This window comes from Anabas testudineus, chromosome 17 (assembly GCF_900324465.2).
Source record: "Anabas testudineus chromosome 17, fAnaTes1.2, whole genome shotgun sequence".
NCBI classification, from domain to species: domain Eukaryota; kingdom Metazoa; phylum Chordata; class Actinopteri; order Anabantiformes; family Anabantidae; genus Anabas; species Anabas testudineus.
In genome coordinates, this window is record NC_046626.1 from 10,300,747 (window position 1) to 10,315,196 (window position 14,450).

The 14,450-nt window shown below is 40.9% G+C and overlaps 1 protein-coding gene across 3 annotated transcripts in view; it reads right to left on the bottom strand.

Moving 5' to 3' along the window:
* The window catches only part of kcnab1b (potassium voltage-gated channel, shaker-related subfamily, beta member 1 b), a 28,693-nt gene extending 17,777 nt beyond the window's left edge, over positions 1–10,916 (bottom strand). The window contains exons 1-3 of one of the 3 annotated variants that reach the window (XM_026373708.1): positions 10,831–10,894; positions 6,404–6,600; positions 5,056–5,589 (exon numbers count right to left, since the gene is read on the bottom strand). In XM_026373708.1, the coding sequence (XP_026229493.1) occupies positions 5,056–5,270 (215 nt within the window). In that variant the 5' untranslated portion in view covers positions 5,271–5,589; positions 6,404–6,600; positions 10,831–10,894. Of the gene's footprint in view, positions 1–5,055; positions 5,590–6,403; positions 6,721–10,830 lie in introns of those variants that run through there. The other 2 variants (XM_026373709.1, XM_026373707.1) reach the window with 2 other exon arrangements.
* Between the last annotated feature and the right edge of the window lie 3,534 nt (positions 10,917–14,450).

The following is a 14,450-nucleotide window of genomic DNA, read 5'->3' on the forward strand; positions in this document are numbered from 1 at the left end:
TGAACATCTGGCTCATATTGTGTTCAAATTAAAGGAGGAATTACCTCTTATTGTGGGACTCTTATCATCTCTTATGATTTATTTCCTGTTGCTGGATTGTTTAAATCAATAGTTGTCAGACAACACCTTTGTCAGGGTTGCAAGTAAACAGAAAAAACTCCTCACTCACTGGGGATTAAAGTAGACTAAGCTAACCCACACAAACCAACCTTAATGGGCGGAGGGATTAGACAACACCCACCTCCTTGGTTTCCACTGTTCTCCGGATTGCAACCATGATGTTGTTATCAAAATAATTCAGTACAGGGGAGAAAGGCGGGTCAGGTTCTAAATATATCAAAGCCAGGGCCTGTGTGGGTGGGGAGACAGTAGGGAAGTATGGAAGTCAAGCATTTTGAGAAAAAAAGACTGGTTTTAGTGTAAAAGGGAAGCTACAGCTGTGTTGCTGGGGAAAAATGCTGATGAAGCCTACAGTATGGATGGAGAAGAAGGAGACAGGGCGCTTTAAAGCAGCAATAGCAACAGACTGAGTTGTTCAGAGTCCATGCCCCAAGTATGAGCAGCCGAAACGCCCTCTGCAGATAAAGCATTCTATACGGCACACAATGGAAAATAGGAAATGACAGCCAGATCCCTACAGGCCCCTGCACGATGCTCATGTTTGTATGGCATGTACATAAGTGTGTGTTTGTGTAATAAAATGTCCAAGCGCGACTTTATGCTTTGTTATTCCACAAGGCTGAAGTCAACACTGTTCCAAGTGTAGTTTTTTTTATTGCCCTATACACAGACACACACAAAAACCTTTTTAATTACTGCTTATAAAATATAATTTGACATTTATTTTGTCAAACTAAAATTTAAATATGGTATGAGGAAAGTGATGTGAGTGATGGGAGAGAGAGAATATCTCACAGAATAACTGTATTTTAGGCAGGAGACGCATGATTGAAGCTGGTGGCCTGTGGGTTGATCCTGTATTGAAAAACATGTGGGCAGATCTGAAGTGGTTGATTCAGTGTGTTGTGAATTTTAGAGGGAGCTCAGCAATGTGGAAAAAATGATATCGTGATAATCAAAAATCCTTCGTACAGTACTGAGAGAAAATATGTCACAGTATATTTATACGTAAAGCTTCTGTCCACTAGAATGAGTCAAAACAAAGAAGTCAGAAGAGTTTGTTTCAAGCTGGTCATTATATAGGTATCACTATAATCCTCAATAATATCCTTGCTTTCTAATAATTATATATAAAAAACGATACAATGTGCCAACGTTGGTGATAAAAACAATACAATTCTCAATAAATGCCTTGTTCAGCCTGCACAACGAGCCTAATGATTCGATTTCCATTCATTTTATTTGACTAGTGCACAGTGTTTCCTCTGTTTGTTTTCACTTGGTTTTCAGAGGCCCCTTAAGTAGAAATAGTCAAAATTGAATTAGCAAGCCAACACCATTATAAAACCATTCCAGAAAACAATTTAGTTGTGACCTTTAATTGAAATGCAAAGTTCATGCAAACTTCCCAGCTGTTTAACTGGGAGACTAGGCGGCTCTAATTCTCAGGGGCATGTTTGGTCTTTAGGCAGAGTGGCGCTCCATGCTGCATTCTGGCTCATATTATTAGACCTACACATCACTACAGAATGAGGGACACGAAGAACCGAGGTAAATGATGTTGGGACATTGACGTGCATGCATTTTATTGACATCTTTTGAAGTGTAATGAGCATGAAGAGCAACTCAGAGAACTGCCAAACAGTGCCTCTGAGTGAACGCAGCATGATGGGCTCTCTGAGTGCAGACATGCATAAAGTCATGCACGCATCCATGCACACAAATGCACCTGCGTATGTACACACGTTCTCAAAGTTCACCACAAACCACAAATATAAAGCTACAGAGAATAACAGTGAAGCAAACTATGAGTTATAGTGCCTCCATTCTGACAAGTGCCGCAGGAGCAGACTCTCTAACCTTTATCTTTTGTGGACAAGCAGGCAGATAAAGCGGTCGCATCTGTCTTCTCTACGACAGGCTTCTGTGTACTCCTCAACTACAAGCATCCATACACCTGGTCTCAGTTCACTGAATAATTTGTAGCAAATACAAAAATGCAGATTTCTTTCTGACGTGCTGCTTAATACATATAAGGAGAATCTGCAGTGTTTTCCTCATTAAACTCAGAATAACAGTCTCTTTGACCAAGTGGATTAAATTACTTAATAAACAAGTCATTTCCCACATTATAACAATAATATAATGCAAACCATCAGTAATTTCAGGATCTGTATGAGGCCTGAGCAGAAGAAATCCAACCTCTGGTATTAACGACTTAGGTGACTCAGGAGATGGTGTTTAGCAAAACTCACTTTAGCAGCATTTTTGCTTCGAACCCATTGATTTATTAAAGAGAGGGGCTCTAAAGATGGAATGATTTCAAATAAAACAATCACGAGTCATCCTTAAATACCAAAATGACATTAGCATTAGGGTTATTTCACACACAGCATATGCAATGAAAATTCGTACAGGTTTCTCCATAAAAAAACTAAGCGTAAAATGACCAACATGAACCTTTCACTGGCTGCTCTGTGTTTCTTTATGCCTGTTATGTATGTTGTGGCGACACACACAGATGTATACACAGCCTCTCTCCCTGCCGCCCACTGATAAGCTTGCATCCAAAGGAACCAACAGAAGGGATTTCTGAATGCCCATCTGCAGTGCAGCTCTGAACCAGCCACGCGGAATCTTCCCCGAACCTCCTGGACTGTCAAAAGGCCTTCTGCTGCCTAATTACCATTATGAAGTTCAATCCAGGCAACCAGGAGCATCAAACCAGGAACCAGAAATAATCTCCACAAACATATCAAGCTTTGTTACATCACGGATTTTGGCTCTTTGTGCTGTAAGAGCAAAAGAGGGCAAACGGGGAGGTTGCTACTAGATGACACCACAATTAGAACGACTATATTTGGATCGCTGTGACAACTAAAATGCTACGGATGGTAGTATTATTAGTTTGCGCTCGCTCTGCATACTACATCCTCTGCTTCAACTTGTTACGCCTTCAGATGTTCCCAGTGTAGAGCCTCGGCGCCACACCAATCAAGTGCACGCACATGCATGTGTGTGTGTGTGTCATGTATGGACTGCAACGTGCCAATGCAGACACCCACAGCGGTAAACTCTCTCACCCGTAAGAAAAAAGTGCTTTAACTTGTTATCTCACAGAGAAAACTCACAGATTTGAAGGCACACATATTAAGCTGTGGACTTCGAGAGGAAGAGATTCCTCCTCGGTTAGGAGCCAAGACAATTCAAGTTCACTTTAACAGAATGGCCCCAGATAGGAACAGAAAATATCAGAGAGACAGGTAGCAGAAAGGGGATGTGATTTTTCATCCAACATTTGCTTCTGTGTTGTGAAAACAGTGGATTTGCCTAGAGCTTGGAAGAAGCTTTACTGCTAACATCTCCACCTGTTTTATAAGGAGTTACAAAGCACGAGCGAATCCTGATGCTCCAAACCCAAATAAACAACTGACACGTTGTAGAAGCTGCACACTTCGCATCAGCACTGCAGAATTTCCCGTCGCTCTGCAAGCAAAGTGGCACCAATTCAACAAACCAGGTGACTCCTTCACCGACCGTATCTGTAAACTGATTTTGAAAACGACACGCAATGGAATTTAAAAATAAATTTTCTTGTTGATTAGAAAAATCTTGTGCAAAAAGCGGAGCCGGTTAGCACAATGGAGCCATCAGGCCTGTTTGACGCTGGGAGCAGATTGAGGCTGGCCATTTCAATGTTGTTATGGAAACGAGATGGGATTGTGTGACAAGCAGACATTTATCACATTTAACTGATCCACATCCAGTCTGCCCAGATTCTGTTAATTGCCTCTATTCTGTGAACTGACCCGAGTGCCCCAGTTTTCTCATTCATTCATCCACTCATTCATTTTTTTTCCCCTTTCTTCTTTTTAACTACATCACCTCCCATCATCCCCTCTTCCTTTCTCTGCTCCTCTCTTGATCCTGACACTGTGAGTGATGATGTCACCCTCTCCAGTGAGTTAACAGTGTGAGGTGAAAGCTACTATTTTGCTCCTGTGGTCTGGGTTAAGAGCCCACTCGCTGAGATAAGAGAGCTTTGTTTACTTGGCCCAACCTTGTTACAACTCCCACACAGCCGCACATGGAGAGCTTTCCAGAACGTTCTGCACGGTCGCGGCCAGTTATTGAGAATTGCATGTGGCACGGTCGGCGTCTTATACTGATACTGGGGCTGCTGAATGAGCTGATGGGAGACTTTAAAGATCAACTTGATACAGTGAGGTGCTGCAATATGTGAAGTGCACATCACCTTGATGTAATTAAGGTTATAAAGTTACACATTTTATTGAGTTTGAGTGTTTGACTGGTAATATTATCTGAATTTCGTATGTGCATCAGTCTGAAATTGTTTTACCACCATCATTATCAATAATAATGATATTATTGTTGTTATATGAAACATGTTTCAGTTAAACTTGGCATACTGTACCTTATGGTGTAACAGTAACTGCTTTTTTTTTTTTTTCAGGAAGTAAGTCCCTGTCTGACTAAAAAGACGCTTTTGATATCTCTCCCTAACTGTCTCAGATCCCACTTGTCTACAGACTCTACTAATCTGGATACATGACAGTACATTAAGTTGCCTGCACATCTACATCTTGGAAAGCAAGCTCCTTTTCTTTCAACACATACACAAGAAGATGCTCACACACCAACCCACTCATCACCTGTCACTGCCCATATATCTTCATTGTCTCCATCGGGGCTCTTTTAGTCTCTCTCATTTGATGTTTTTCTACCATTTATTCATTTATTGTTATTGTCATTCACATTCATTCATTACTTTTCTCCTTTCCCACATATTCAGAGTGTTGGCATGGGTTTTACAGCATGCGAGGGAACAGACAACTAACTAAACTAAGCACAACTCCTCTATCATTTTCATTTTATTCTCTCACACAGTTTGCATCATCATGTCAGTCTACATACCGGTACTTCATGCCAGTGAGCTTAGCGGTGGACTCCTTGAGGTTGTGGTGGTAGCGGTGGGTGAAAGAGCCCAGGCTGCGAGCTATCAGGGCCACGGTGCGGAAGCGGGCACGGGCTTGGCTGGTTGTGTTGGGGCTGGTGGCATTCTGCTTGCTGTGCTCACCATTACGTGGAGCCTTCAACCCGTGGTCTGTACACGCAAAGGACACCTGCATGGCTGCTGGCAAAGGCCACTAGAGTTGCTCCAAGGCAAAATTTTCTAAACAGTCTTTCTTTTTCTGCACCTTGAACTCAGATTGTGTTCTTGCTGTTTTTATGTGAAGTTGAAAGTCAGTGGTCCAGGCCAGTTCTGCCTGGTATTGTTGAAGCTCATATGGAAATCACAGGCAGGTATGATAATAGCATGAGATTGTTCGGTTTCTTTTTGCAGGAGAATCTCAAGCTGATGTTACATAAAGATCAGACATGGCAGCAGCGCAGTCCCGGTCAGTGTGCGAAGACTTGAGGAAGATCCGTGAGCCGCCCTGACTCCACCTGAAAATGTGAGAGAGGATGGAGATAGAGGGAAAAGGATGAGGAAAATAGGTACTGCATGAGTCGTTTAAAGAGTCGCCCACTGAGAAGAAGGAATGCACTTCTGTGTGTCGCAGAGGCTTATAGGGGTGAAGGTTAGGTGTCACTAGCAGAGGATAAATGTCCTGCTAAACTAGAAGAAGCCTGATCTGAGAAAAAAAAACCTGAAACACTTTTTTAAATGTTATTTTCCGTGCTGTTTCTTCCTGCACACATCTCAAGGCTGCTTCGTTGTGGCAAAATGAAGAATGAGAGCAACTCTGCCCTAGTTATTCTTGACTTTCTATCTCCTTTCTCCATTTCTGTCCTACATATTTTTTCTGATTCAGTCTCTAACTTACTCCTGATTAGTCTTTTTCAGTTTGTCTCTAAGGCCTGCTTTTAATTTGTTTCTCTTTAGGGTATCTAGGAGGTTTTGTCGAGCTGCCAGAAGTTGTGAATGTCTGGGGAGTCTTTCTCGCCCTCCAACCGCGGCTGAGCCTTTTAGTCAAGCACCTGGAGTGAGAGAGCACACGCACCGCATGCACACATAGTCAGAGTCATCCTCTCACTGCCTTCACACATCTTAAAAATAAGGTCATGCCTTCACAACAAAGCATGCAAATAGATATCGTACACTCACAAATCTTCTGTGTCAAACAGCTGCGTTCAACACTGAACAATGGACAGACCGAATCTGTACTGATACCAGTAGTTCCTACACAGAGTAAGCTGTCAGCACTCTCAGAGAAACAAGGAAGAGGCTAGATGAGATTCTTGATTGATGCATGCCCACCTGCAACTTTTAGAGGAATCAGGTGGCGTTACAAAGCAAGCAGAGGTCCCGCAAAGATCTGCATCCCAACAGGGACAGCAGCGTTTCCAGCAGCTGTCCTCAAGCAGCCTTGTCCCGTCTCCAAAGTCCTCAAGCAAGTAACGCAGCTCTTATGGTCCCCGGTTTTGCAGCAAGAAAGCTCTGTTTGGTAAAAGGACCTTCGAACAGACAAGCAAAGAGGAGGAGGAGAATGGAGGATGCATGGTACCTCACTTCAGGGAGAAGAGGACAGATGCAGTGAAGAGGCGAGGAGCAGCGCGTGTGGAGCGTAGAGCGAGTGAGCCCGGCGCTGAATGAGGAGAGAGAGACAGTGTGTGTAGGCTACTGGCTCTGACTGACTGGCTGAAAGAACTGCAGTGTTTTTTTTTCGCTATGGCGCCACACACTCAGAGAGAGAGGGGAAAAGAGATACAGTGGATGTATGTTCTGAATGGAAATCAAAAGGAACTGGAAATGTGTATGTTGAATTACTTACAGAAATCCACCTGAGGCAGAATGTGGAAGTGTCACGTTGTGGGTGATTATAGTAACCTACATATGAAAGTCAAAGGCATGCTTCACTTCACTGTGGACGTCTTACAGAGATGAGGCTTTTTAATTGCCTCCCTCTCTTTCTGTTGCCTGTCATTACAGTGCATGTCCTGTTTACACTGCTGTTACCCTCACAATCACTCACTGCCAATCTGTGGCTCATTACATAATTTTATATATATATATAAATTATATAATTAAGGGTTTTCTGTTATGATTTCCGTTTATGAAAAATGACAAGCTCTAGTGTGCTTCAGATTTCATGAAGAACCAGCGACACCTACTCTGACACTTAAATCGTAGAGCAGATGTTAAATACAAACCAGTCACAGTGGCACAGTAAAAAAAAAAAAGCATACACCAGTATTCAGGCTGCACAGCGTCTTACTTTCCTCCCCCACTGAGCAGTAATGTGACAATGCAGGATTTCATAGTTCATTGAACATCCACGAATCTCGAGGCCAACAAAGTTTTATTTATATCCCTACGATTACATCTGACAGTAGAAGACACTGGTGAAAATGTGTTCAGTTTGGCTTCATTGTTTTTGTTTCTTGGTCGGTAAATAGAAGCAGGAAGTGAAACTACTTGCTGTGCTGCATCATCCCATGAAGTTAGTCTGAACTTACACTTACAAAATACTACAAATCACATTTTTGGGGGATAAAACGTTCAGAGAATAAACAGCATCTAGATTCAAGTGCATATAGTTTGAATCTGACAGCCAATCAGCGGCTGAGATCCCCTTTACTTAAGTGGATCCTACATTTCCTTTCCCTTCCAGAGCCCTTTGAAGACATTACACAACTGTTTTCACAACCTGAGCAGTACTCATCATGACAAGTGATGCTGATGTCGGTAGATTGGACTTTAAAATTACACAACCTTTAGGGAAAACCGGAAAAACAAAATAAAATAAAGCAAAACACAACTGCTGTGGTGTTCTTCCATTTCTACTTTGCCTGTCAGCAAACCCGGGTTTGACTCGATCATGCTTTTCTGTGACACTCTGGAGAGGTAACCGAACTGTTGGACGAACTTGCAAATATCCCTCTAATGTCATTAACACCCTCAAGGCTTCAACTTCCTCCCTGTCGATCCTGTTTAAAAGTGTGTCAGTCAAAAGCGTTAACTAGAACAATTTCCAGCCGGAATCCCCAACGGGCGATAATCCTGTTACCCTACGGCAAAATACTCTGCCTTAATTGCTTTAGTAAGAACCTATTATCTGAAACTTTATAGCTAAGACACAGACCTCCATACGGTGAGTTTGCACATGTTGAAACTGATGAGCGACCATGACGCTGCATTGAGGAGACTGTCTTAATCCCTTTACTGTAAGCTAAACCCCGGTTTCCCACAGTTTGGAACATCTGTCAGCACAGCCTGGCAGCTCTGCCTGTGTATCAACAAACTACTTAATCTACTTCTACAAAGAAGAATTTCGTTTCCTTACTCATAATAGCTGCTATTCCAAATATAGCCCTCAGTAACATTAGATTCCATGTCACATCAGCACCACTCTGTAAACAGTCTGCTGCTTGACTAAAAGACCGTTGTTTCACATTGTACTGTAATGCTCACAAGGCTTTTCAGCGTCTAATAGATCGTTTTCTTTATCAGTTCTAACCTCATGTGGAGAAAATTAGAGATAATGAGGGGGGAGACCTTTCCAAGCTTTCTGTGACATCACTGCTGCTGCAGTCCCACGCTCTGCTCGGTGACTTCTTTTTCACCGTGTATTTTCCCCTGCTTTTCTCCTCTTTTTTGCTAATATCTCCTGTCTGTCATCTCCTTTCCCTTTCTCTCATCCTCCTCTCTCCACTGTAAATCCCCATTCCCCCTGTGCCGCAGATTAGACCGTGAGCACAAGCCATTGTGATGCACTTCACGTATAACACCAGAGGAAGAATTGGTTGTTTAATCTGTCCTAATAGGGTGGTGCTGACTCCGTGTAGACATAATGGTCACAGTTAATAAGCGCTACAAATTTCACTCTGGGCCAGCAAACATGCATGAAATACCGATGAAGATGCTTGACTCTCTATTTGGCAGAAATGCTCAATGTCAGGTTCAAGTGAAAAAAAGCAAGTTCATTGCCATTCTTCATCTTCAGCACCAGAAACCATTAGTGTTATTATCTACTTCACCTACCTCATCATCATGCAGCCTATGTGATGACGCTGTTGAATGAGGACATCTTTAACGTGGCAGTGCCTACAGATGCCTAGTGACCTTACAAAGCTGCCCAGCAGAAAAGAAGCTAAGTAACAGAAGTATACTGAATGATAGTGGAAAGTAGATGCTGAATCATTTCTTTCTAATAGTAAGACACTCAGGGGTTTATAGACTGAGTATTGATGAGTGTTTGGGTACCTGCAGAATTTCAACTTTAAGATAAATAGCTTGAAACCTGTTATTGGCAGGTAGCTCATCTCAAATCAACTGGGAAAGGATTAAGTTGATTTTAAATAATAAATCTCATCATTTTTTTCAGTTTTTTTTTAGAATTGGTAACCATTAAACAAAGTCATGTTGACAATTTTTAAATTAGCTTTCCAAACAAGAGTTTAATGAGAAATTTGGAACCACTCTTAAGTCTGTACACTAAATATAAAACTACAGCCATAAACTGGTTAGCTTAGTGTGAAGACCGAAAATGGGAAAGTAGCAAGCCGACTTGTTCAGTTATCAAAATCTGTGTACCAGCAAAACAAAATATTCATCATTAAAATAAATAAATCAATAAAATGTATATATATATATATATATATATATATATATATATATATATATACATTTTATTGATTTCTATATATATTATATCAACATTATATATTTATATATATATATATATATATATATATATAATGTTGATATAATATATATAGAAATGACACAAACCAGCGTTTGGTCAGGAAATCGTTCAACAACACCTATAAAACAACAAATTATCACTTGCTTTTTTTTTTTTTTTAAAAACAAACCTGCTAGTTTGTTAAAGGTAAATGCGTCATAAATGTGTGAGTTATAACTAGGTGAAAGGAAACCACTCAAGTTTCTGTATGGTAAATATAGAGCTACCGCCAGAAGTCAGTTAATGTTAATCAAAGAACATAAATCCAAAAGTCCAAGCAACATGGTCTCAAGTCTCCACCAGCATCCAAACTTCTCTCATTAACAAGTTATACCTCATTAGAAATATTAAGTTAGACAGAGCTCAGACAACTCAGTAATTCTAGACAATATCTGATAATTTAATGTCTCTTCATTACTGCTGACAGCTCGCTCTCTTTCTGCTTTGCTGTGACAATCAGCTCAAACATTGAGCCTTTTCTTCATTACTTATTAAAATCCAAAGTCTTTCCACAGTAATGAAACTTGGCCAAAGCCACTAAAGACACCGCAGTGTGCCGGATGGTGGCCTCACATGCCTTAAACATCAAGTCTCAAGTCTCAAGTCATAAAATCACAGAGGGGAATTAGTACCGGGTCTTGCTGTGATAAGACACACTCTCCTGTATCAGGAGATAATGAAAGCTCTAGGTGTTTAAAAGGAATATGCTGAGCAGACTTAATCTTTAATCCTTACATCCGGTGGTTTATCATTTATACAAATTAGAGCAAATTGACAAACAGGCTGCTGTTGACTGGGATTCTGTTCCATGTATTTAAGCAGATCAAAAGAGTTGCAGTTCATTAAGCAGAACTAACACGATCACCCAAAATATGCAAAATAAAAGTAACTTATCTTATAAATGTCCATCTGTAAGATACAGGAACTTACAACAGTTTCAATGTGATTAACCCTTTTGAATTTTAAAGTGTATGCCCCCCCTCATCAGAACATGTCCTACCTGTAAACCATGCTGGCACAAGGCTGGAAAAAATGGCTGTGTACATGAAGAAGCTCCTCCAGACTCTGGTGGTCTCGAGGTCTGCTGGCTTCAAAGCCTCCTGAAAGGGAGCGGGAGAGGCTTGAGAAGTACAGCCTGGTTCCTGCCCCCTGTCTCTGCTGGATGGAACTGGGGCAGCGATCCAGCCTCGGCCCCCCTCTCTGCCTGGGCACAGGGATCTCGCTGCAGGCTGCTTTGAGATACATGTTTGGATCAACCTTGTCTTCCAGAGGCTGGTGAGACTTTTTATTTATGTAGCAAATCTCTTTCAGAATAAGGTTCTGTGGGGAGAATATGGCCTAAAAAATCTCCATGTAGGTGTAAGTGCTGGTCATAAAGACCCACAGAGAATAACTCTGTTTGTTTGTTACTGAGTTATTGTCATGCCTTTGGCCATCTGACTGATTTGCAGTAATACACCAACACAGTTTCCATTGATCAAACAAGCACACATGTACATGGCCAAAGCCAGAACAGTCACATACAAATGAACACACCAACTGTAACAAAGGAGACAACAGAGCAGGGGGGCAGGAGCAGAAAATCTCTCTGGGTGCCATACCTGGGGTGTCAACTTTATTCTTAGATGATTGACAAATTAAAAGACAAAGGCGGCTTTTGTTTCAGCTCCTGGTGGCTCCAGTGAGGGAAGCCTGCTCGTCTGTTCGGCGAGCTGAACAAAGCCGGTGGTTTATTCCTGTCTACTTGTCAGAAGTATCTTCTTACCTCTGTTGTGTGCACAGCCAGTCAAAGTTGCAGCTGTGCGATCCACCTAGTCTGCTTCGGTAACACTTCCTTAAAGCAAGTGATTAAATAGCAGAAACAGAAACGCAACTATGTGAAGAAGATGGTTTTTGGTGAATTCGTCAGTCTCAGGGTTTTTTTTTTTAGAGAGGCATCATTGTAGGCAATAAAACAAGGTCAATTGAATACAGTCTGACGTTTAGCTGCTACAGTAGCATTTGATCTGCGATGAAAAGTCACTTTAAAAAACCTCAGTCAAACGACACTGTGTAATTTATCTTATTCTGTCAATTCACAGATTATACTGTATTCGTGCTACTATTTTTTGTTGCTGTTGCATCATTCCAGGAAATTATAAAACAAAACCCACTAGTCAAGCAGCAATAATTAAAAGTTATTGAATGAGCATTGTTGGCAGTTTGGCACCTTGAAAAAACAAAGCTGCACTCTGTCTCACTCAATATTTCTAATTTACAAAGTTCTGGTCTCTTGGGCCTTCTTCAGGTCTCTATGGAGAGTAATTACCCCCACAATTATCCAATCACAGTAACACAGCTGGATCAGATCACCTTGACTAAACGCAGCCATTGTTATATTTCAGTTTTAAACCGCAGGACACAGATTTCAGCTATGATCAAGTATAATCTCAATACAAATATGCATAAGAACAAAAATATTTAAATACAATATATCTCACATACAAAACACAAATCTATGAGCTGGTGTTCAGGGTGATGTTGGAAAAACGAAAAAGTTACATATTGTATTTTTACCTACCTTATACAATGAGTTGAGGGTAAGACTGCTGTAAAGTAGTGAACATTTTTCATCAAAGTGTAAATATATTAGTGTGTACATACACCATGATGTTTCTTATCTTTTACTTACATGTGGACGCTCAGCTGTTTTTCTTTTAGTTGTACCTGGCTGCCATCTTGTGGAGAGAGATGATGCCTACATACCATTGGACATTACACTGACACACTGAGTCCTATACAAAGCCTCACCTTGAGCTCTACTTGTGTAACCTTCTCCTCATCCTAACCTTAAAACAAGCCTTCACTGTAAATGTCAGTGATTTACGTGATGTAACATGCTTCCACACCCACACACACACACAATTACACACACACACACACCACCTAACAGGCACATTTGTCGCTAATTTACAGGACTGATCGGATGATTATATATATGCCAAACACGGAGATAAGATTTTAGATGAATGTGGGGGTGCTGAGAGCACCTCTGTATGTCTGCTGCGTCCTCCCACTGAGCGTGCAGTGTAAGAGGCAGACGCAGTCTATTTCAGTCTCTGGATATGTGAAGTCTTTTCTTCACCATTCCCTCCAAGACCAGAGTGACTCATCCACACTTGTACACAATCAGGCTTCTGCAAGAAGGAAGGTAACACATTTACATTTAGTCATTTGGCAGACGCGTTTATCCAAAGCGACTTACAAGTGAGATACAAGGTACATGGCAAAGGCAGCGTTTCTCTGAACGATTTGTCTGTCGTGTGATTTTTCTCTTTCTGACTCACATCATAAGTGACCCGTGTTCTTCTGTCAACACCCATCAACCAGAAATCTCTCGTTATGTGTTCTCATTTTTCCCAGCAGACTTATCTTCCCACAAAAAATTCCCAGATTCACTTGCTCCTCAACAGATCATCCAGTTTTTGTACATTGCCTTATTCTTGGACATTTCCCATCTTCTCCCACTCCTCCTTGTGGGATCAACATAGCTGAGGTTTGCAGTATTTAATTGTTGTTCAGAAGGGAGCAGCATACAGTAAAATCATAAAGTTTGCCATCAACGACTCTGATAACTGTGACTTCATAAACCATTTACACAACACAGAAGAAGTGATACATTTGTAAATAAACACAAAATCTCAATCCAATGTAACATGTACAGAATTATTGGGGGCTTTTTTTTTCACACCCACCATTAAAACACCAAGCACTAACATTTAGGACGAATGATGTTCAACATTTCAAGACATTTGCATCTAAAAAGCAAGGCTTTAACAAAAAAATTCCTACATTAGTAAATACAGTCTTCATTGTTCCTACTATCTGAAAAGCAGCTAGATTTGCATCTTCTTAAAACGAAGGTAACTTTATTGACACTCATGCTTTTACACATAGTGACTATGAACTGCAGTATTAGCAGATCCAGGATCTGCAACTTGCTGAAGATCCTAAGTTGATGGTGATGCTTAGTTCAGTTTTTTTATTTAACAACAAATCACAACAAAGTCATCTCAAGGCACTTTACAATGTAAGGTTTAAGACCTTATAAAAGTATAATTGTATAATTATGCAGAAAACCCAACAATCCCACTATCACATCAAGATAAGGTGATATACAATTAGGCAGGTGAGATACAGTAGATAACAGACTTTATAAGTGCATAAGTCTGCAGTTATCCAGGCAAATTGAGTTAGCTGGAAACAGTGGAGACCAATAAATCTGAGGGTATTAGGGCCTTGTTGATACTTTTAGTCTCACCAACTGAAAACTGCAGTTACAGAGAATCAGAACTGAATCCTTCAGCTATGTCCTGTTCTGGTCCATGATCAGCGCAGATGACTCCTCACAGCATGAGCTGGAGGAAGATAGCCAACAACAATTTACAAGAACAACACACAAAGACAGTAGCTGCTGCCACCCAGCTGGCACCATTCTACAATTTCTCTAGATATTAGTGGTAATCACTGAATTCAAACTGTTGTAATTAGCATTAACCTAAACGAGGTGAATATGGCTGGTTTATAAGTTGTTTTGGATAAAGGTGTCTGTCAAATTGCTCAGCAATGTGTTTTTGTGTA